The following is a 23,946-nucleotide window of genomic DNA, read 5'->3' as shown; positions in this document are numbered from 1 at the left end:
CTCTTTTCTCTGAAGGAAAAGTTGGTTCCTGTTCCTCCCACTTGAGTCAGAAGGGAATGTTTTGCCACTGACTTTAGGTGAAGACAAGGAACTTACTCATCAGGACAATTTTGCAATGTACTGCTCAGTTATTTACAAGGATTCAATCTTCACCATGTTTATCAGAGCATTAAAATGCTTACTTGCCATGATGCTGGTTCATTACACTCGATAAAGGTAACATATTTTAATTTGATTTTCCCCTGTAGATATTGATGAGTGTGAAGACAATCCTAACATCTGTGATGGAGGCCAGTGTACAAACATCCCAGGAGAGTACAGGTGTCTTTGCTATGATGGATTCATGGCATCTGAAGACATGAAGACTTGCATAGGTAAGTGCAAGTACATATATTCCAATTTGCATTAAACACTGAAAAAATATTTATTAAGGCACTCTTTCCAAGTAGACAGACAATGATATTTGAAGAGTATTGCTCTTATTTCCTAGTTTTGGTCACCTGACCACAGAACCAGCCCTATTGCACAAGTGCAAATGTAATCTGTGCATCCCTGGAGATTGGGGTGCAAAGATGATCTGTAGCATGGCAGCTTTGGGTCCTCATCCAGTGAAGATTTTATGCAACTTAGATAAAAGAGTGCCTGCAGAAAGGAAGTAGGTGATCCTGTGGAAAATTTCTAGCAAGATAAATCGCCAGTGCTGATTTAAACTTGTCTCAGACAAAAGTTTGTGGAAGTGTTGTACCTTGGTACAACAGTTGTGAAACAGCGTATCTCCAAAACCATATTTTCACATTTTAATTTAAAATCTTGAGTGTATTTTGAGAGAAATGTCTGACAAAACTAGACAGTGCATGCATGCATATATATAAATATGTACAGACACATATATGTAGGAATTATCAATAATCACAGATTATTGTTCTGCACCTTAGTGTCTGTTTTTACAAAAAGCTGGCATTTTATGTATGTTAATGCAGACATGGTTATTAACAGTTACCCCAGATCTCAAAATGTATGCTTGTATTCTAGGTAAGGAATAACTACTATAAACAGCTTTTTCTTTGCATATCTAGACCTGTGTTTGTATCAGAATTAATATCTAAAGAGATTTTTCCAGTTACTTTCTAAGACTTGTATTTAATAAATCTTAATTCTTGGGGTTTTTTAGATGTTAATGAGTGTGATCTGCATCCAAACATCTGTCTGAGTGGAACCTGTGAGAATACAAAAGGCTCATTTATCTGTCACTGTGATATGGGATATTCAGGCAAGAAAGGCACAACTGGTTGCACAGGTAAGTTGTAAAGCTTAATTATTAATTTTTACTTAAACTCATGAGTCTGCTTTTCTGGTGTTTAGAACCTCCTCTCACTGTGCTTCTTTTCACTTATTTTACCTCTCATCTGAATTTGCTGAGCTTGTGTTCTGCTAAACTTCATTGGTACAGCATTCAGCCTGATGCTGCTTCTGCTGAAATGAGTGGAGCGAGGATTGGGATCAAAACTGAGCATGTTACTGCACAGTTGTTCATCTGAGAACAGAAAATGCCATTCTCTGTAACTTGACAAACTCCTGAGGACCTCAGTGCATTTGGATTAGTTAATTGTATACTATGCAAGCAAATAACACGGATCTGTTCAAAGTATTATTTGGCAAACACAGATGGTTTGAAATATATGCTAAAATATATTTTCAGTTTTTGCAAAGTGTCGACAATACAGTTACACAACTACATTCTATCAGCTGAATCAGAATTTGCTTTATTTCATGTATTGCCAGCAAACAGAAATGAGATTCAAATATACAGGCTCTGAGGGCATGATATTAATAATCCAAGTGCTGGTGTCTCAAGCCAAGGTGTTGAGAGTCTTAGACTTTGCCCAAATATGAATACAAACATATGTTTAATATAATTTTTAATGTAGACTTAGGGTAAACACATTTCTGGCAATGTCTTTGAGACACACTTTTATTCTTAGTCTGCACTTATTGTACAGATTTAATAATATATTTTTTTAAGTGCCCCAAATATATGAAGCTGTTTTTTTACAGCTCTCACAGAAAAGTCTGAGAGCTGGAGTTCTATTTTGCATATTGGGCTATGGATGAATAATTGTGCATTAGTAACAGCTGCCTTTGACTTACATATGAACTGATCTAAATCCAAGAAATCCCTAATTGTACTCTTTAGACCAACATTTCAGTATTCTTTGTTTCTGTGCTAAATGATATGAAGATTTTCAGAACTCTGGACCTGAACACCCTCACACTGATCAGTCACACATGGTGCAGCTGTCAGTCCCAGCCTAAGGAGCAGGCTGGGAAGATGAAGCAGTGAGTTGAAGGCAAAAGACAGAGAAAGGCGATGGAGGCAGGGGAGGAATCTGAGGTATGGCTTCTGGAGAAGTGCCTGGAAATAGCCACCATTCTGGCATCATGTGATTCAAGGTAGTGGCAAATGTCCCAAGCAATATTTTTTTGTTAAAGGAGACACCAGGAAATCCCTCTGCCCTGGTCCCAGCCAAGCCCTGACCTGTGGATGGACACGGTCATGAAGGCTCTTGCCACCTCCTTACACATTTTTAACCTTTCCTACTGCTTTTGTCTGCATGCCAGAATTTTAGAGAGTTTGGCACTCACAAGGAAAAACAGCAGAACACCTTAATTCCAACAGATACTATAGAAGGGGTCAGTAATTTGAAAGAGCCCCATGGTCTAAGATGAAAAGGTGAAGTATCAGTTATGCTGATACAGTTGAAATGGGATCATACTCAAATAATGAATTTTTTAAAATTATTTAAATAAGAAAGCAGGAAGCAGAGTAGGAAATTTCTAGATTGATTTAATAATGAAAAAACTGTGGATACAGATCTCATAGTGATTACATTGTGCAGGTTCTCACATTCTGTTTTTTAAAATGTCTGATTTGCTGCTGGAGAACTTTGAATTCCCCATTTCTTGTTTGCACAGTATTAGAGCAGAGTTGAAGTTCTCAGGCTCAGGTACTTCAGACCATGAGAGCCTTCTTCAGTATCTCCTTGGGAAGGACCTTGCCAACAGCATTTTGACTCCAGAATTCAGTTCTTGTCTTACAGACAGATCAAAAGCATCCACAGTTCTTAGGAATTCCCATGGAAAAAAAAGTTACAAAAACATGTACAGCACTTTGAATGGGAGATCCTCTGTTTCTGAGAACAACTAAATCAAGTCCTTGGGTTCCATTCCAGTTTTGTCTAAATATTTCAGCTCCCTTGTCATTACTGAGTGATTTCATTTTAACAAATAAACTTGTTTTTCCCCCCACAATCAGTATTAACAGTATTCAGAATCCACCCACCGACTTACATTCCCATCCCACACAGATGTTTGTTGCCCAGTTCTCCCTTCTCCTTGGTTCTCAGTAAGAATGTGAACAGAGTTTAGTAACAAAAATATGATTTTTAAAATGCTATGCAAAAATACAGGTTGTAGATGCAGGTTTCCAACATCAAGTGCTGTGAATGGTTTAATTTCCATTCACAAGGCAAACGGTGATAATCCAGGCTAAGAGCAGTTCCTTTTAGATTTTCCTAGGCCGGCAGTGGTATGCAGCCACTAGAGGAGATTGCTGTGTTTTCCCCTATCTCAGTTCCAGATCACCCAGCTTTATGACAAATATCTTGTCTCTGCTTTTTCTGTCTATAAAGTATACACGTGCTTGTGCAGAAATGAAGTCCTGCTTTGGAATTTGGGTTTTTGTGATTCATCACCACTCTGAATTACTGCTTGTAAATCTGCAGTATTTCACTGTTGATGTAGAGACTTAAACTTGCTCTGGTATTTTCAAATAGAGAAACAAATTCTTCTCTGACTCTCTCCCATCCATCCTTGCAGTTATGGCTGTGTGCACAGCCCCCCTGGTTATTCCTGGTGGAGGGGCGCTTGCACATGCTTGGGGTGCTCTTCACAGAGTCAAACTGAAGAGGTGAACTTGGCAGTAATTTCCCAACATAGCCAACAGATCAAAAATAAATATGTTACAAGTCAGCTGGATTTCTCCACAGCAGGCTCAGGGAGTTGGAAGGCTGAGACCAGGCTCTGATTGCAATGCTGTTGCTATGTGGAGGAAGGCTAGTGGAAGTTACTCAGCTACAGCCTTGGTGTGGGCTGTGAGCTTGGAGAGTTTGGTGTGGAGCATCTTCCAGTGATGATGGCAATAGTGGGTACAGGAAGAGTGAGTGCACCCTGCATACCTGCATGGCTGACAGGAACTTGCATCTAGAGAGGTCAGACATCTGAGACAGGGAAAGGAAGAGGTGAGCTTGTCATTTGCCCTCAGAAATAGAGCCGTAGTATTTTGTGACTTGTATAATGTACTCTCCTCTTGATTATTAGTGGCTTCTGGCCATTAATAACACATTGTGTTTCAGGCTTGATGGCACAAGAGAGTTCTGGTACCAGAGAAGCATGTGTTTGCCATCATGAATCTGGGAGCTGGCTGTGTCAGGCCAAATACCAGAGGATGATAATGAAATCCTGCCCACCAAAGGGGGGTAATGCAGGAGGACTGTACTGGCAGTAGGCATCTGTCCAGCAATAACACGCTGTGCCTCAGTGTGCTGATGATGTAAGGATGGATAGCAGGCAAGAGCTGAACTGTCCCCTATGAAACTCCAAGAGTACAGTATGCTGAATGAAATCTGAGAGCCATTCCAAAAGAGAAAACAATTTTACATATAGGAAGATCAGAATAGGGGAATATTTCCATATATTTTTCAACTAGTATGAGTGCTATTGAAATTCAGAAGTTGAAATTCACAGTCTTTCCCACTAAAAAGCCTTCTTTTTCCTACCTGATTACATGGGCAGCAACCCAGGAGGAGGAAATGCCTTGTGACTTCCACCAGACGCTGGCCCTTGGGGAGCTGGGCCCAGGCTCGACATGCCAGTGAAACGTCAGTGCAGTAAAATGCACAGATATGCAGAGACTGCCAAAAAAATGTAAAAGTCAGAAAATGCTTAAGGGATTTGCATAATTCCTGACAAAGAGTACTGATTTATAGGTGGAGTCTGAATTAAATTTGCAGTTTGCTAAGGATTCTTATAGACCACTGAAGCCCAATGAAACCTAATAGAAAACAGTACCCAGGGTACCTAGAGGATTTCATGCCCAGTGATGAGCATGTGAATTTTCTTCAGTTAATGTACACTTATTCTGTTCAAATACAAAGGAATGTTTCTAGAGTATAGGTGAGGAAACAGTGACTTATTCCCATGCTCCTCTCTGGCCAACTTCAGTGATCCACTTCCAGAGTGGGTAAGGGTGTGTTGTGCAGATATTGGCTAGCAGTTTCTTTCCTTTGGTTGCCACATTTTGCAAGCATAGTGCAAAGAGTGACAGGTATATATGATGTGTATTTTTGCTGCACACATGTTGAGAGCCCTAAAAATTTGTGCCACTGTGATTAATGGGAGAGACACTTCATTAATTGCCAAAGGCTCGAGAGAAAAAATATTTGTCCAAAGAAGAGAACTGAGGGAGCCAACAAAGCAGGGTGACTGACAGGTTTTTTTCCCCAGAGTGCTTAGGATTGTTATGATGTCAGACCTGCATATTATTTATTGTGCGTATTCTCATCTGTTGTAGGCAGACAACTCTTAGTAGAAATGGGAGTTGTGCAATTGCAAAGCTGAGAACATGTGTGCAGCAGCACTGGGGCACAGTGGGACCGGCTGAGGATGCAGTGTCAGTCTCCGGCTGGAATGTCTTTATTTTCCTTGGCTTGTCACGGACTCATGCTGGAGGCAGAAGGAGAAGGTTGATATAAATCAGTGACTCACTCCTTTACTCTGTAGTGAAAATCCCCATGAAGTCAGTGGGAATAGGCCATCATTGTGTGAAACCCTGACTTCAGTAGTGTCCTCGTGGGTGCTCTTTGGGTCATGATACCTTTACTCAGACTGAGCAATGCCTTTGTCTTCAGACAATTAAATGGAACTAGCTGGAGTATTTGAAGAGTATAGTACTGTTTGTACTGCCATGCAGACAGAACAGGCTGGACTCGGGCTTTTCTTAAAGATACTGAGTTAATTTTTCCCTTACAGAGATCAACTTCTCCTTTCTGTTTCATTCTGTGAAGCCATAATTCAATACTTATGGCAACATAAATCCATATTAAGCTCCAGTATAAGAAGGCATAAATTCCACTGATTTCAGTGCACTCTTTACACAGAACCATGTTTGGTCTGAGATCTCTTTTGCCTTGGAAATAATGGCAATGTAATAAATGTAGACTTACAACTTAGCTGTGCAATGAAAGGAAAGAATTGAGATTATAGCAAAACAACATCTGAGTAAAACACAGGGGAAAAGAAGTAAAATCTGTGATGAAGCCAGTGATTGTATTTTATATGCCTCAATCAGCTTTCATTTAAGTATCTGAAAAAACTTTCCACATCATGGAAATAAGCCATGCAATGTGCCTTTAAAGGTAGATGGTATTAGAGAATACAATTTGCATTCCTTATTTGATCTTTACCCAGGCAAAAAAGCATGGAAGTCTATTGAAAATTTTTACTGGAGAAAAGCTTTTTTTTATTCAAAGCAAGTGGAATGACATTTCAGTGGCTGATGCCTGAGAAAGTTGATCCCGTTATAAAGACCTGTATTTAGGTATAGATTTATACTTGCAGCTTTCATTCCAAGGAAGATTCTAAGCTTTTTAGAGTGTGTGTCAAGCAGCTGATGGGGAACAAGTGTCCACTGCAGGGGCCCCAGTGTTGTGGTGCTGCTGTTCTGCTGGGAGGTACTGGGGGGGTTCTCAGGTACAGTGTGTCAGTGGGTCAGTGCGTGGTGGGATGGAGCCCACAGTCACTTTATGGAGAGTGGAAAATTTGGCTCGACTTTTCTTAAATCTGAGCCTGAGCATGACTTCATTGTGGTGTAGCTGTTGCATGCAAGTTTCTGTTTGTGTTTGCTGGTGGTTTAAAAAAATTCTTGGCATAAACCTCTCTACTGGTGATGGGGTTTTTTTGTGTTTTGTTGTGCTCTGCAGGGTATAAGGAAGCTTGTGATTGTATGTTTCAAAGCACCAAATAATTAAATACAGTGGAGTCTTAATGTGAGCAGTGGTTTAACAGTTTGGAGTTTAAAATCATGTAAAGGTTAAAATATAGAGTGTTTGCCTCAGCTTTTTTATGTCAGTGTATACTGTAGCTGACCTCTCTAAATTCCTTCCAGTCTTTCCCTAAGCCAAAATGAGTTGCATTTTTTTCAGGCCACCCTTAAGATTTTTTGACAGACGCAAGTTTCCTGTTTAGTGTGATGTTATCTTCATGAGTTTCTGCACATGCTAAAGGCAAAACTGCTCTGAGATTTTTTGCTCCTGACCCTTTTTTTAAGTTTTAAGAAGTAAGTGTCCATTTCCATGTTTTCAGGCCTGGAGTTAACATTCATTAATGGTAGATTCCAGCTGCCAGATTTAGATTCATATCTAGATGTCAGCATTCAGATTATGGGAATGCTCATGTCTGGGGTTTTGAGTCAAAGCAATGCCTCACTTAGAAAAAGACTCAGAAAAGCAAGACTGGATTAAATTCCACTTCAACAGACTAAAAAAACTCCAAAACATTAAAAACCAACCCACCAAAAAAAACCCAATACAAAACAAAACCAACCCCAAACAAACAAAGCAAAACAAAAAGCCCAAAAACCAAATCACAAAAAAAACCCCAAAATCTCAACAACAAAAAACCCCATCAAGAACAAAACTCACCAAACAAACACCCTGTCCCTCCCAACCAGCAGTCATTTTGGGTGTTTTCTGGCCTTGAGTATTTAATTTTAGGATAATAGGCAGATGTTGTCTGCTTTTTGAAGTCATGTATTGCCTTTGTGAAAAGGCAAAACATGTGTACAGGGCATAGTGAAAGGACACAGCCTTTTGTGAAGTGTGAACAGAAAAACCTAAGAAAGTGTTGTAAAGGAAATAGTTAAGGTGATACCTGGTCACTTTCTGCCTTAGCTCCACAACTTCACCATCTTTAAAGAGCTAATTGTTTGCAGGCAAAATCATAGGGAAATTCAAGTCTGTGATTTTGGGGCTGGAAATCCCAAAGGTTGTTACATATTTGATGGCTGATGCCTTTCTTGAGAAGGGTCTGAGCTGGGTTTTTGTCTGTGGAATCATATAGAGTTGTGAGCTTGTTTTCCCTTTCCATCAGCTGTTTTACAGAGGGAGATGATTTGGCTTACAGCAACATCAAAGACACCTGGGAGGGCTGAAAAATGGGTATCAGTTTTAAGTGGTTTGATGTAGACCCTAGGTAGATTACATCCTTCATGGAGGTAAAGTGCAGTTCAATAGGGCAGTTACAGAAAATACTGTAAAATCCAAAGCTCAGATAGGCAAGAAAATTCCTGCCAGTTTTGTTTCAGTTACCAGTAGTAATTTCTGAAAACGTCACCTTTTAGTTTATACATTCTTCAACTACTTATATGGAGCATTAGTAATGCTTAGTGAGAAGAGAAGGAAGAATGGAGTTCAGTTTGGGTTTTGCAGTCTATACATTTTGACATTACGAGAGAATGCCCAAAAATGAAAATAAGGTGAAAATAGCAAGTACTGAAATAGAATGTGCTGGCATGACCATGTATGTTGAAGATTGGATGACTTGCTGCCTGGTGTCTCCAAGGATGCTGACTTCTTCCCACTGAGCTCCTAAAAACTGCCTGCCTGATGAGCTCCTCAGCTGTCTTGGTAAATACACTGGTACAGCTGTCCCCAACCTTGCACACAGCCTCTGGCCAAGCAGAACCTGCTTCCTTCCCTGCCTGGGGGCAATCCTAGGGGCAGCTAGCTGGTGGTGCCTGGCTGGAGTTCATCAGCATCTGTGCAGATACGTGGGGGCTGTGGGAGTGCTGCATTCCAGGAGTCCCTGGGCAGCAGAGTTTCCTTTGACACTTTTTAGCAAACTCTGCAATGTGGAGCCACCGGTGTAGTCCCTCTCTGCAGACTCTGCCCATCTCTGCAGGATGGGCACTCTGGGAAGGCTGTTTCCTGAGGTACTGTCTTCCTTCTCAAATATACTTTGGAAGGAGCTGCAGCAGCACTGCTTTATGTGCCTATCAGAAGAACAGGTAGTGGGGCAGCATGTTTAGATGTGCTACGTGCTCCTTTTTCCTTTCCTTTCCTTTCCTTTGTTGTGATTTCATCTTCAGCTTCCTTTTTAAATGCCATGTTGTAAAAAATGCAGGCTTGCTTTCATGTTCACATTGCCTTTCTTGAGAAATTCTAGTTATCTGGATATGAGAAAATGTGTTCCATGAGCTGCTCAAACATCTCTGTTTACAGACATCAATGAGTGTGAAATTGGAGCCCATAACTGCGACAGACACGCCATATGTACAAACACTGCAGGAAGCTTCAAATGTAGCTGCAGCCCTGGCTGGATTGGAGATGGTATCAAGTGCACAGGTGAGAGTCTTAGCATTTGTATTTATTTGTAAGGCCAGACCACAATGGGGTTCTAGCAATTCTGAAAAAAGTAATACTACACCTATAAAACAAGAAGGCAAATGGTTATTGAACGTGTTAGGTTGATTTGACATGATCTGTTGGAGGACAAGTCCTCCACCATGGTATCTGTGAAATCAGCCTTATCTCCTGTTTGGTTTATGAAATGATGAGAGCAGACTGAACCATGGAGAGAGATGCTTTGTGCTTGAGGGCAGCTGATGGGAGGCAGTGAGGGGTCTCCTGGTGCTCCCCTTAAAACAAGATACAGGCCTTAGTGCTGAGTTCCCTGGAGCTTCCTCAGTCACAGTTACCTTGTCAAACTTCTTTGATGGGCTGCAAATAAGCTGTTCCCCACTTTTCAGTCAGATGGCCAGACATATGTATGGGTTTTCTTATGGAAGATTATTTAAAGTAGAGCTTCTGTGTGCCTATTTAAACTTGGTATTCATGTATGGGTTTTTAACTAATTTTTTCCCCTTTTTTATTACTTTAAAGATCTGGATGAGTGCTCCAATGGAACCCACATGTGCAGCCCACATGCTGACTGCAAGAACACGATGGGCTCTTACCGCTGCCTGTGTAAAGAGGGTTACACTGGGGATGGTTTCACTTGTACAGGTGAGCTCAGGAGAGCAAAGGACGAGCTCCATGCAACTTAAGTTAGTCTGTGATCCAATACACAAAACCAGCTTTTAAACATTTGAAATTTTCATTCATGTCATCATTAATTGTCTTTTCCTTCACCTAGGCTGCCATAGGTTAAAAGAAATATTATATATCATACATAGTCTAACTCAGTCCCTTTTTTTCCCTTGATAAAATGCAATTTTTATTGAGCTTTTCTTGTTAGTTTAAATGAGTGTCAAAATTATTAAAACAATGCTTGATTACGTAATTTGGCTATTTAGTAAACTAGTCCATTGGCTACTCACCTTAATACTTAAATAATAAGGCATATGCATCAAAATTACTTCACAAAATTGCCTAAAAATGTTTTTCCTTTCCACAAGTGAGTGTGTGATGTCTGTCTGCTTTACTCCATCATCCTGAGAGCTGCTGTCAGGATGCAGTGCTGGCATGTAGAATGAAGGAAGTAGCTGCTTCTGAAACCTCATTTTATAAACTGTAAATGAGATTATAAAATTTTGCTAGAGAGATGTTTCCCACCCACACTTCAGTCTTCTGCTTTGAAGAGCAGATTAGCTCATGTGTGCTTAGTCATGAGGAGCCCTGCTCTTGCACTGAGGATTGCAGTGTGGCTGGGGATGTTGCTGCTTGGAGCAGAGCCATGTGACAGAGCTGGTGGGCCAGCTTTTCAGCTGGTGCAAATCAGCAGCACTCTATCAGCTGCAGCAGGTTTTTAGAGCATCTGAGAATCTGGATTATCAGGTTTAAGGCTGGGTTTGAATAATTCCAAATTCTAAGCAGACCTTGGAATTCTGTTTAATTCTCTCAATGTTATTTCATCTTGAATCTGATTCAGCTTCCTCAGTGGCCTTCCTAACCCAGTGCTCTTTGTTAATTTCCTGTATGATGATTTCCAGGAGTCTGTAAGCTACACCCTTCAGATGGAGTGCTTACAGAACTCTGCATTCAGTAGAACTTTTCTTCTATTTGGATACTTTATTGTTTGTGAATTCAAGAGGTGTGTGGGACTCAAGCTAGAGCACTCGAATGCTCTGTAAGGCCTCTGCCAAAGTGTGCAGGGTGCAGCATTCTCCCTGGTAGGTGATTTTTGATTTACTAGCCACAGACTTTTCAAAACTCATGCTGCCAGCCAGACTCTGTTGCAATAAGGAGGCGTTTTGGTGATGTGTAACATTTCAGCTCGAGAGTAAGGGCCATGATCTATCCAAAGGTGAGTGGGGTCCAGTAGGAAGGCTGTTTCTCTCATCAGCTGTTAACCTGCAGTTTAGTTTTGATGAAGTTCTTTTTGTCAGTGTTTTGATGTTTGGCATGGAGAACTGCCTATTACCCTATGTTTGCTCACTGCATAGTAAACCTCTTTTTTTTTACCAATTACTGCCTCTAGGCTTTGCTGTAAGAGAAACAATAGCTATAATAAATTGCATGTGCTCATTCTGAGTCTAAATTTGACCCTGTGACTGCCTCCAACTGTTATTAACTGGAGCTACTATAAGAGTCTCCCAAAGATTTTCCTTTTGATTAGAAGCTGTATTTGCAGCAGGTCAGGAATATACAGAGCTGTTACATGTACACATTGCTAGATTGCAGTTTCTTCTGCATGTGTTCAGATAAAATAATTAAAATGCTTGGAGCACTGACTGCTTCAGCTCAAATGTTGGTGAGAAAAGCATCTTTACTGCTAACTTGCAATATCCCTTCCTTTTACAGACCTCGATGAATGCTCAGAAAACCTGAATCTCTGTGAAAATGGGCAGTGCCTCAATGCCCCTGGAGGGTATCGCTGTGAATGTGATATGGGATTTTTGCCAAGTGTAGATGGGAAAGCATGTGAAGGTAATTCTTTGTAAGCTTTGAACAATGCTCAACAGATTCTGCCTTAATACTGTTTTATGTTCCAATTTTTTACAGTTGTTTGCTGTTGTGGTTGTATTGAGAACTGCATGAATTTTTTTAGTAGTATTTGCTTTTTTGCACTTCATACATTTATTATGGACCTGTAGATGTTCATCTACCTGCTGTATATAAAGAGAACAGCTTTTCAAAGCCTATCTTATGATATATTATTTTGGGGTCCGATTGGTGATCCAAATGGCATTGATAGCTGCCATTTCTTCTTGATCATTGATGCCCAGATCTTCATTTTATTCAAAACAATTCAACAGAAAAAGTTGTTAGTTCTCATTGGTATGTCTGAAGCTGAAAAGCAGTGATTTGGTAACAATGCAATGCATATGCTTTGAGGGCTTCTGTGAGGTGCAGAATCAGAGTGTGAAGCCTTGCAGAAAGTCTGTATGACTACACCAAAAAAAAAATCCTCTATGACTATTTGTTCAATTTCAAAATGAGCTGTTAACAGTTTACAGCTCATTCATAAGAGCTTTGCATATGCAAAGATTCAAAACAATCAAATAATAAACATGTTACCAATGTGATTAAGGTCAAATATTCGATTTGAAATCCTCATTTGTTATAAAGCTAATGAGTTAAGTCAGTCAAGGAGATGCAGCCCTATCATCTGAAATAGTAATAACTCATGACAACTGGTATTTAATGGAGTTCATAAGTACATCACTTTAAAAAGGATTTTTCCCCTTGAAAAGTTTTCTGTGTATTTTTTAGAAATCTACTGAGTCAAATAATTTGAGAGTGAATTTTTCTTTAAACGAAACCAATATTAGGTTTCATAATGTTTCACGAAACAATTTACTTTCAAACCTTTTAGCTAAGTTTAAATAGCTTTTTTAGAGGCTAGCTCCTGTTGCTAAAACAGACTTGCCTTCATGTTCTAGTTGTGTACACTAAGTGCAGTATTTTAAGGTCCTTTGTAAACACACACTTTTTTATTGTATCAAATTAGTTGTTCTTTGTGTAGTGCATGTGGCATTCAAGTAAATACTGGTTCAGACTCAGTGATTTGGAGAAAAGACACAAAAGTGTCTGCTTCCCAAACTTTGAAGTTCACATTTAGGCACAGGCTTTTCTCTTGCTGGTGTCCAGCTTTCTGCAGATGACTGCTGATTTATAATAAACTTCATTTTATTAGGGCATGTCTTCTGCTATGTTTAATATTGCTACTTGTCAGATTAGCCCACTAATAAGCTTGGATAGTTTCTGGCATAGCTTCCAGAGATATTGGAAGGAGCCTTTTTCTCTAAAAAATCATTATGGATTAGATTCCTTAGGCTCCAACATAAATCTTCCATGTTCCTTTTTCTTGTCTTACACAATGTGCAGAAGCTGTTGTCTTCCAGATCCATGCTGCTGAAAATGCTTGGAGTTCTTATGTCTCAGAAAGATCAGGAAACCTCATATTTTTCTCTTCCTGTTCCTTAATCAGATATTGATGAGTGCTCACTTCCTAACATCTGTGTCTATGGTACTTGTCATAACCTGCCTGGACTCTTCCGATGCGAGTGTGAAGTGGGCTACGAGTTGGACAGAAGTGGTGGTAACTGCACAGGTAAAACTCTGAACAGCATGCCTCTTCATCTGCTGCCAGTGCCATGGTCAGCTCCTTAGGAAACTCTTTTAAGAAGCTGTACAAATCAAACTGGATATAGGAAAATACAGACTTCTCTACTGTATAACACAGGATTCACCATATCTTTTTTATGCTTCTCTTTACTGTTCTTTGTCCACCTCTGATACCCCCTTAAGGAGGGGAAAAACAGATCAGAGAATCCCTCTGGCAGAGTTGTATTGTGCTTTGTGCAGGTACTGGATGGTAAGCTATGGCCTTGTCTTGTATTTTTCCCTTAAGTTCTTTTTTAGTACTTCATGTGGATCTTGTTCATAGATTGATTTTTTTCAGGAAAAATGCTTTTTTTCTTTTCCCCATGAAATGATGAATTCATCTCAGACTACTGTTCTTCTAAGATGCCTGTTTATTTTTTAGAGCTTTCTGGAGACCAGGATCTCATAACTAATGGATTTGTGATGGTCAGCATATGGTACTTGATGTATCAACAGGTTTTAGTATCCTTGAATATTTGCTTAGGAGATGCTGTGTTTTTCTTGCAGATGTTAATGAATGTGCAGACCCCACAACCTGCATTAGTGGCACATGTATCAACACTGCTGGGAGCTACACCTGTGAGTGCCCTCCTGATTTCGAGCTGAATCCCACCCGCGTTGGATGCGTTGGTAAGGGACCACTCCCTGTGCTGTTCACAAGGGAAGTTCCACAGAGGGGCTCCAAGCTGACTGCTTAGGAATAAAGTCCTGGGTCATGGGAAAGGGCTTGATCAGGCTCTTCAATTCCCATCTCACTGCCCCTGGCTTAGAAGCTGGAATAGGGCAGCAGGAGCATGTCCAGAGTTGATGCACCATGCCAGCAGTGCCCCGCTGCCAGAAACAACCCCTTGGGGCTTGTTAGAGCTGTCCACAATTTACAGCAAGCAGGAGACAATTTTAAAATTCAACAAACTTAAGTCCACGTCCAGCTGGCCCCAAGATGGCAGGCAAATGAAGCTGTGGCATGAAGCCACCCATGCTCTTGGAGCACTGAGTGCACTTGGCTGGGTGCAGCTTCATAACCAATGGAAATGCTCTTGTATTAGGCTCCAACTGCTTAGTAATCCTAATATTTCCTTGGTTTTGTTTGCTTAAGAGGGTGTAGGATGCTTCTCAAATTTTAATGTGTTTGAAATTCCTAACATTTAGTAGATGCTTTCCTGCTTGTAAACCTTGAGTAGAGGAGAGAGTAGTGGATAGCTGGAACTGGAAAGATTTACAAATGTGAGGGAAAATGTGAGTGAAAATGAGAAAAAGCCTGGCTGACATGCCCTTGGACTCAATAAGTAAATTTCTTACTTTGGGAAAAGTCCAAAAAAGCCAAGAAGTGGGGCACCAGCAGCCTACCTAACTGGAAATGCTGGGGTCCCCTGGGCAACACAACTTACTTGCTTTTGTGTCCTGCAAGAAGTGGCAGCCATCTGTAGGTGTCCCTCACCATGGGAGGATGTCCTGTGTTTTGCTCTCTCCTAAATGTGTTTGTCATTGTGTGCATTGTGAATAGATACACGATCTGGCAACTGTTACCTGGACATCAAAACTCGGGGGGATAACGGTGGCACCTTCTGCAGCAATGAGATTGGAGTGGGTGTTTCCAAGGCCTCCTGCTGCTGCTCCCTGGGCAAAGCCTGGGGAGTTCCCTGTGAGCACTGCCCACTGGTGAACACAAGTAAGTCTGCATTGCCTGCCTTGAGCACAGCCATGTGTTTGGTGGGTTTTTCCCTAATTTAGTCAGGTAGCTCAGATACTGGTGTGTATTTATTGTGGGCATGCAAGGGACTGGCTTCCACTGGTCTTCACCAAAAACTTTAGCATTCTTTCCAAAAGATTATTTAGTCAGAATATTATTATCTCTTCTGAGAAAGTTCGCTATTACACTGAAAACTACTAAACTATTTATGAAATGAAATAACAGATAATGTTACAGAGTAAAATCTAGTGTCTCTGGCTGGTTAGTTTGTAAATTTACATTTAAATTATCTGTAATAATCTGATAATGTTTTCAATAACAATTGTGCTGAAAATGTTTCTACTATCATATGCTCATAAATCTGTTTTGTTTTCAGCTGAATATAAGGTTCTTTGCCCTGGAGGGGAAGGATTCAGACCAAACCCTATTACAGTTATATTAGAAGGTAATGTTTGCAATTTCCTATATTTACATGTCTGAAATTATAAAACTCTATAGTGAGGATCTTTTTTTTTTCCATTACAAACATTAATAAAATGTTTATATGTTTGTTTGGGCAGATATTGATGAATGTCAAGAACTGCCTGGACTTTGCCAAGGAGGAAAATGTATTAATACATTTGGGAGCTTCCAGTGTCAGTGTCCATCAGGGTACTACTTGAATGAAGAGACTCGAGTGTGTGATGGTATGGAGCTTTCACTTAACTAGCCTTCTGCTTTGTTCTTTGAAAATAATGACAGATCAATATGCAGAGAATGAATCTTTCCTTGAAAAGGAGCACAACCAGACTAAGCACTGTAAAGCTATAGGGTGGCAAAATTGAACAAGTTGAAATATTGCATTAAGAGTGTAAAAATTCCTTCTTGACCATGTTGAAACAGATGCAAGATTTTTTTTTATTATCATATTTTGATCAAAACCTGAAAACCCAACAGTTTTTTTCTACAAGTAAGATGTAATTTGGTAACTGAGTATAAAAATAGCTGTTTGGTAAGGGGCAATGAATAAGCAGTCAGATAAAAGAACAAATTTTCCCTATGAAGCCGGTGGACTGTATTTACTGAATACATGGTGTCCATGTATTTTTCTCTGCTTTTTTCACTCCTACTGATCCAGTCATCAACTGAAAATATTGGTTGTACTGCAAAATATTTTCCTTTTCACAGCAGAGTCAGAAGTATGTGTCACATTATGTGCCACACTCAAGGTGTACTGGATATAAAATCTTAAGCAACCCATCAAGTTCTAAAATTTCCTGTTGTCCATTCTCTTTGGTCTTCAGATTGTTAATAATGTTAATGTAGTGCCTATGAGGTACAAACCACTGCAGAAATACAAAACATTCAGGCCCTAAATTAAGGCTGAACCAAAGTGCTTCATCCACATTATGCTTATGTAGCCTGCCAGATGCTGAGTGGTCTGTCAAAGATACTCTAAAGTTTTAAGGCTGGGGAAATATTTTTGAACTTTTGGGAACTGAGGTGTTTTGGAGATGGTGTTCTGTTTGGTTTTGGTTAGACTTTTTAAACAAAACTTAGTCTCTTGATGAAAGAAATGTGACATCTTGTGTTGAGAACGTGGCTCACTTTCCCCACTCAGGCAGTGCTCAGTCAGAACTCTACAGGGAGCCACTTTGGTTCTTTTCTAGATCTTAGAGTCCAGAATGGAGGAGATTCCCAAGTACTATTTTTGTGCAAAAGATGCAAAAGTCAAATTGCTGTTTCTGAGCTTTCCAGACATATCAGAGTTCCCATCTTTGCATCACAGCTGGGCTTTCCATGGCCACCTGTGCTGCCACTTCCTTTTCTGTGGGGCTTCACTCTACCATAACCTTCCTCAGAGCCCTTCAGCTTTTCTCCACCAGTACCTTCCTACTTCAGGCATTACTGAGACATTTTTATTCTCAAAAACACATCAGGAAAGCTTCTGTGGCCACTCACTCACTGACTGCCTGTTTGTTCTCTTCTAGATGTGAATGAGTGTGAGACACCTGGTATCTGTGGGCCTGGCACCTGTTACAATACTGTTGGGAACTACACCTGCATCTGCCCTCCTGATTACATGCAAGTCAATGGAGGAAACAACTGCATGGGTGTGTGCTGGGGTTTCTCTAAAGCTTTATCTTAGTGCTTTGGGCCAGGGAGATCACCTCCCCTAAGAGTTGCCCACTGCATTGGCCTGAGATTTTTTAATTTTCACAGATATGAGAAGAAGTCTGTGTTATAGAAATTACTATGCTGACAATCAAACCTGTGATGGTGAGCTGCTCTTCAATATGACCAAGAAAATGTGCTGCTGTTCCTACAACATTGGGCGTGCCTGGAATAAGCCTTGTGAACAGTGTCCTATCCCCAGCACAGGTACATCTTTGTATTGCAAAGCTATCTGAAGGCCTTGGTAACATCATAATTACTCTTAGTGAGTGTAACACCATTAGAGATGCTATGTCTTTTTTGCTCTTATGTGTGTAAAATGAGGGGATTAGTTGCCTCTTTGTCCTGGAGATGACCGGCCCTAGTCATGATGAAGGCATATGTGGGGTGGTTTGTGTCCATGCTGCTGGGTTGTGCCTGCCTTGTGCCAGTTTCACTGTCTCAGAGACTTCATGCTCTATATTGATGAATCCACCTCTTTGCAAGTGCTTGTTGATCCAGTGTTGAGGCACTGGCTGAGACTTTATTGGTGTTGCTCCAACCAATACAGGGTCTGCTCTGCTCTGCCTCCATTGCTGTTTGCCATCAAAGGCCTTTGTGCAGGCCAGGGGCTGGCAGAGATACCTTGGTGTGCTCTGAGAGTGATCTGTGTTGAGCAGCCAAATGTAAGATGTAGGAGTGTCTCTGCTAATTGCACAGGCATACAGGATCTTCCACACTGGGTGAGACTGCAGGACATCCCACTCTGGTTTGAGATGGTTTGCTCTGAGAGCAACTTCCTAGACACTTGATTCTTCCAACTTTTAGTTCAGGTTTTAACGAGTCAGATCTGAAATTGTGTGCAAACACTGTAATGCACAGGGATAAGCATAAACAGAGCAAAATCAGCATGTGATCCCAACTGAATGAGAACCCAAGGGAGCTGACACGGTGAGTTTGGGAAAAGGCTGCCTACCTCTGCATGCTCTGCAGGTTCTGAAAGAGCAGAAGAACTTTCTTGGCCAGAGCATATGATGACTTTTTGACTGTTGATTAATTCCAAATGCTTTAATCACTGCTTTGCTTTCCTATTGCAGATGAATTCTCCACACTCTGTGGAAGTCAAAGGCCTGGCTTCTTCATTGACATTTATACAGGATTACCAGTTGGTGAGCTGTAATTTATGTTTTGAACTAAATTCCATGCTACCTCTGCCCAGGGAAGAGGGAGGGGAGGTTTGTTTTCCCAGTTTTGTTTGGTTTTTTTGTGTGAGGAATAACAATTAAACAGTGTAATGGAGTTCAACCCTCTGTTTAAGACAAACTTAAGTGCAAACTGGCTACTCCTCGCTGGCAGCAGTGACAGTTGCTGCTTGTAATCAAGGCAACACAGAGCTCCAAAGAAACTGTAATCAGGGCTACATGAGCAGGGCGCAGATACTGGGAATGAGAGGTCTGGGAGTAAGGCCAACCAGCATTTGGTCTGAGAGGAACTGGGATCTTTCCTTCAAACTAAAGCAAGATTTAGTCTGACATTTCACATCAGTCCCCCTGGGTATTGGTTTGACACAAAAATCCTTTTTTCTGCTCAGCTGGAATATTTCTCACATATGTTATTGTGTGTTACATTTGAATCGTGAGTAACAAATTGCAAAACAAAGAGAGAGAAGGAATTTTAGGACAAGGAATTGAGTAAATCCCTAATGGGACTCCCTTTTGTTTTCATTTACACTAAAATGCAAATGAAAAGCAGATAATGTACCCTGTAACAAACAGCAGTGGCACATAGGCAGTAATCAGATGCTTTAGCACGGAGCTGTTCTGTGGTGCAGTGTTTAACTAGTTCAATGAAAATATTTCTAGTAAAGTGAGGAATGTAATTTTTAAAGAGGTTACAGAAATGCACAATATTTATTTTTTAGGAGGTCATTGCTTGGAAGCAAAGTTTCCCCTTGTAGCTATTAGCATTAGTGCAGATTGTTGCAGAGTCTGCCAGCTAATTGGGCCCCTGATCAGCACCAGCAGGGAGCCCTTGGATGTTGCTAGCATGCACAGGTAGAAGCTGCAGGTGCAGTGTTTGACATGTGTGCAGGGCTGGTGCAGGCTCCCACAGCACGGGGCTGTGTGCTGCAGGAGCCAGTGGAAACAGAAGGGCTGTCCCAGAGCCCCCCAGCACTGCCAGTGCCTGCAGGCCTGTGCTGAGGCTGGTGCACACACAGCTTCCCACAGCTGTGCAAATCACAGCTTTCCCTCTGCTTTGGGATCCAGGCTGTAGCCCTCAGCCTGCTGCTTTGCACAGGGCTTACTCATGTCCCATACACCTGCAGGCACAGGATCAAGGGAGAGCCCTCTGCAGGGGCACTGCTCTGTCTACCCTCTAATATTTCCTTACAATCCAATGATGTTACTGTCTGTTTGTATTAAAGTTTTATATAGTTACTCCAGGTGTTTGTTTCAGAAACAGAAATTGTTCTGCTTTTATTCATCCTGTATACGAGAGGACTCAAAATTACAGAATCAAATGTAGAAAATTAGGGGTTGTATCCAGCAGAAAAACAAAACAAACAGAAAACCCTACCAAAACCCAAAACAAACAAAACCACATTATCTGATGGAAACTCCTGTGAGCTGACAATTTCCCACCATATTCTATGACTGTGTACCTCAGTGCATATGTCAATGTTTACTGAAGGCAGAGGCTTTGGAGGAGTCTCTGAACTCTCTCATGTCAGAATATTAAGATGTGTAAGGACCCAATAGGCAAGGTATATAATTGTAATAGCAGCTGGGTTTTTTTCCTGCCAAAATCAGTTACTTAACTGGGGTGTATATAAAGCATTGGCAAACCCGGGCTGCCTGGCTTAATCAATCTAATGAATAGCATGTTGGCAGCACTTCAGATGTTACCTGTCATTGGCACTTTCAAACTGTTACATAAGACCCTGAAAGTCTTTTCAGATTAACTAGGGTAAAACAGTGCAAAACTAATTCTGATGGGTGTTTTCATTCAATCATGCTCTCCTGTGTTAAACCAAAACCAGTTCCATGGTCTTTCTTTGGCTCTTCCCAACAACTCCACTGTGGCACTTGGGAAGGTTCATCAGGGCTGTGGGTGGGAGACACGAGGAAGGATGTGTCTTCCTCTGTATTCCTCTGTAGCAGAATATACCTTCAGTACAGAGAAGAGTCAGAACCTGAGAAAACAGGAAATACCTAAATTTCCACAGTTTGGAGTGACTTGCTCAACTGTTCAGTCGGGAACATTCTGATGCTTGGATTGTATTTGATAATTATCTTAAAGGTAAATGCATAAGGACATACACTGTAGCAGAACATTCCATGAAGTTCTCAGTACAAGTATTAAAAAAAAATATATTCTTGCAGATATTGATGAATGCAGAGAGATTCCTGGAGTGTGTGAAAATGGGATCTGTATAAACATGGTTGGCAGCTTCCGGTGCGAGTGTCCTGTGGGCTTCTTCTACAATGACAAGCTCCTGATCTGTGAAGGTAGAGTGCTCCTCTCATTCAGAGGAATGGTGTTTCACCAGTGGCAACTTAGACACTGCCTAATCAGAGCCTGGAAGGCATCCTTAATGAGGGGAAAATACTGCTATCAGTGTAATAAGTCTGTGTTAATTCAGACATTTTGAATTCTTTTGCATAGAAAATACCATATTTTCTGTCAGACATCTAATGCCTTGATGGCACATGAGTCAGCAGTACTGGGAAGTAATGTCTTTTTTTTCTCATTTGACAGTAAAGCCAAGAAAAAAATAGTAGTATTGAGTCAGATCATGAGCACAATTTTTTTAATTCCAAAATACTTTTTTTCTAATGGAACAAATATTTTTGTAAAAAATAGAAACAGATGGTTGTTTATTTCTAGTTTAAACATTCCCTAACATTGTATTAGTCAGTTTAATGAAGAAACTGAAGATAGCATATGAGTTGCTGTCATTCTCTGCTGTGTGTTATGACTGCTGGCAACAATGGGTGCTGCAGGCAAGGCATTGAGAGCTTTGAGTAAAGGCTTCTTGTGTGTGCTGCTTCTAAGTGAAAACCAATTACATTTCTAGGGAGACAAAGTCCTCCTTTTGCAGCACCTGAAGTAAAGAAAATTGATCAAAATTTTTTTGCCTAAAGCTTTGTGATGGTGTTTTACATTGAAAGCTACTAACTAATACCTGCATGCTAAAAAAATATGCTTTTGACATCCTTCCACTGCCAACTTAGTATAAAACTCAACTTCCTCTTTGCCTGGACAGATATTGATGAGTGCCAGAATGGACCAGTTTGCCAGCAGAATGCAGAGTGTGTGAACACAGCTGGGAGCTACCGCTGCGACTGCAAACCGGGCTACAGGTTCACATCCACGGGGCGCTGCACTGGTGAGTCTGGCAGGGCTGCAGGCACCAGGGGCTTCTAGAGGGCTTGGAAAACATCTCTCCAGAAAGATGGTATTTCAACTTCAAGAGCTCTTTTAAAATCTTTTAGGGCATCCCATAAACATTGAGGTAATTCCAGGCCTCTCCTGTGAATGTATTAGTGGAGTTAAAAACCTAAGTAGGTGTTTGTCTTTCATTTTCTTTAGCCCTTGTCACATCTAGGAAGGAAAGACCATTTGTTGCGCTACCTTTCTGTATTTTCTGATTTTCATTATGATTTTCTATATGTGTTTTAGCAATTTATTTTCCACTTGTATTTTTATAAATAATTCCCTGCTTGCTGCTGGAGCCTCTGTTGGTAAGGTAGACTTATCTGCTTGCCTGTATGCAATAACTAACTTGAAAAGCTTATTGTTGAATTTCCTAACTTTGATACAGATTTAAACAGGGCCCATAACTTTATTTTTAAATACTCATTGAGTGGGACTGAACTTTTCTAATCTATTTGCTTTTTCTTACAATATCTTAGTCCAGAGAGGCATTCAAGTTATCTTACTTGAAGAATTGCTGAGATTTTAAAGACTGCAGTGGGACAAGCTGCTGTAAATATTATATACTATATACATTTCTGAACAAAATAAGAATTACAACGGAAGCTAGTTATATTATCCTTGGGTTTTTGCTTCTCAGTACTTGAGTTTTAGGAAGTGCACTTTTCCCTGCAGTGCAGTTTTTCATTGTTTCATGTGACCCTTGTGGGAAAAGGGTGTAGTGGAAATCAGAACACTACTATGAGAACTAAAACTTTGCTTTGTTAAGCTATGCAGTGGCACATGTAAATATTCAATATGTTCCTAATGTAATTGTTGTTGTTAAGGGTTCATTACAGGAGTACAGGAAGAGCAAGGGGAGGTTCTGATATGGGTTACAATTCCAAAGATGAATTGGCACAAATAGTAATACTTCCCTGTATTTTGCTCTTATTTTATATGTGGTGAAAATAAAGTTACACAATTAGAGTAGAAATACAAGTGGTTGACAAAGTACGTGATCCAGCAAAGGAAGGAAATTCCCAACCACTCTGCTGGGAGCAGAGAGGGGTGAGCACCTTGGATCAGCCATGCTACTGCATGGAAAACAATCCCAGCCCTGTAGTTTATGTGCTATTGAGTCAAACCCAGTATATCACAGCCACTAGCACTAGGAGTCTTGCATGTATCTTACCTTCAAGATAGCATTCTTCTGGTGCTCTCTATTGTGGTAAACTAAAGAGTTTTTCTTATAAATTAGTTTTTCACATGACTATTCATTTGCCCACAAAGCACCAGAGTCATAGATTTTCCTTTGTCTCTGCTCTCCTGAGCTGAAGATCAGGAATTCTTAAGACAGCATTGGCTTTCCTTCTGCCTCCTTTAAGCTGTAATTAGCAGTGCCCTCATCAATAGCATTGGGGGAGCTTGGTCCTCAGTGCACACCCATCCAGTTACTCACAGCCCCATGGGATGTGCAGAGGTCCTGGACATGGGGCTGTCAGGGTCATCCATGATTGTCCCTCTGCCGAGAACAGTCAGCAAGAGGCAGGGAAATGAATTTCAATACATTAAGTTCTTTGCAGTTAGGAACAACTTGACTCTTACTTTTGCAATGACCTGGGGATGGTTTGCTGAGAAACTGTGTCTGCTTGGCTTAGATTGCATAGAAAGGAAAATTACTGAGCACTAGAGCCTAATCAATTTTAATACAAGCTCATGGCATCACCTCAGTTCTCATATTTTGGAGCTGTAGCATAGGAAGGAAGGAAGTATATTGAATCAAACCAGCTCTTGGTGGTGATGAGGTCAATAGAAACACCTCATTTGATGCTTCTGATTTGTCATGGAGAAAACTATGCCAGAGAGCAAACATTTTATTTGTTAACATTTTATTTCATTTACTATTGATAGAATCCTGGGATCTGCCTGAAAGCATTTCTAGTGAGAGTAGCAGGAAGCAGTTGGATGTTGAACAAGGATAAGAGATGCCCTGCTTTTGTAAGGCAGCAATCACACGCTGGCAGGAGAGCTCTCCTCCTTCTC

The 23,946-nt window shown here is 40.7% G+C and overlaps 1 protein-coding gene across 1 annotated transcript in view; it reads left to right on the top strand.

Moving 5' to 3' along the window:
• The window catches only part of FBN1 (fibrillin 1), a 144,920-nt gene that overhangs the window by 98,735 nt on the left and 22,239 nt on the right, over nucleotides 1–23,946 (top strand). Inside the window, 15 exon segments of the mRNA XM_036389524.2 lie at nucleotides 249–374; nucleotides 1,172–1,297; nucleotides 9,336–9,458; nucleotides 9,996–10,118; nucleotides 11,856–11,981; nucleotides 13,486–13,608; nucleotides 14,169–14,291; nucleotides 15,166–15,330; nucleotides 15,728–15,796; nucleotides 15,912–16,037; nucleotides 17,322–17,444; nucleotides 17,554–17,712; nucleotides 18,582–18,653; nucleotides 20,868–20,993; nucleotides 21,752–21,874. Coding sequence (XP_036245417.1) covers nucleotides 249–374; nucleotides 1,172–1,297; nucleotides 9,336–9,458; nucleotides 9,996–10,118; nucleotides 11,856–11,981; nucleotides 13,486–13,608; nucleotides 14,169–14,291; nucleotides 15,166–15,330; nucleotides 15,728–15,796; nucleotides 15,912–16,037; nucleotides 17,322–17,444; nucleotides 17,554–17,712; nucleotides 18,582–18,653; nucleotides 20,868–20,993; nucleotides 21,752–21,874 — 1,833 coding nt within the window.

Source organism: Molothrus ater, chromosome 13, assembly GCF_012460135.2.
Source record: "Molothrus ater isolate BHLD 08-10-18 breed brown headed cowbird chromosome 13, BPBGC_Mater_1.1, whole genome shotgun sequence".
Lineage (NCBI taxonomy): Eukaryota > Metazoa > Chordata > Aves > Passeriformes > Icteridae > Molothrus > Molothrus ater.
This window is presented reverse-complemented; position numbering and strand designations above follow the sequence as displayed.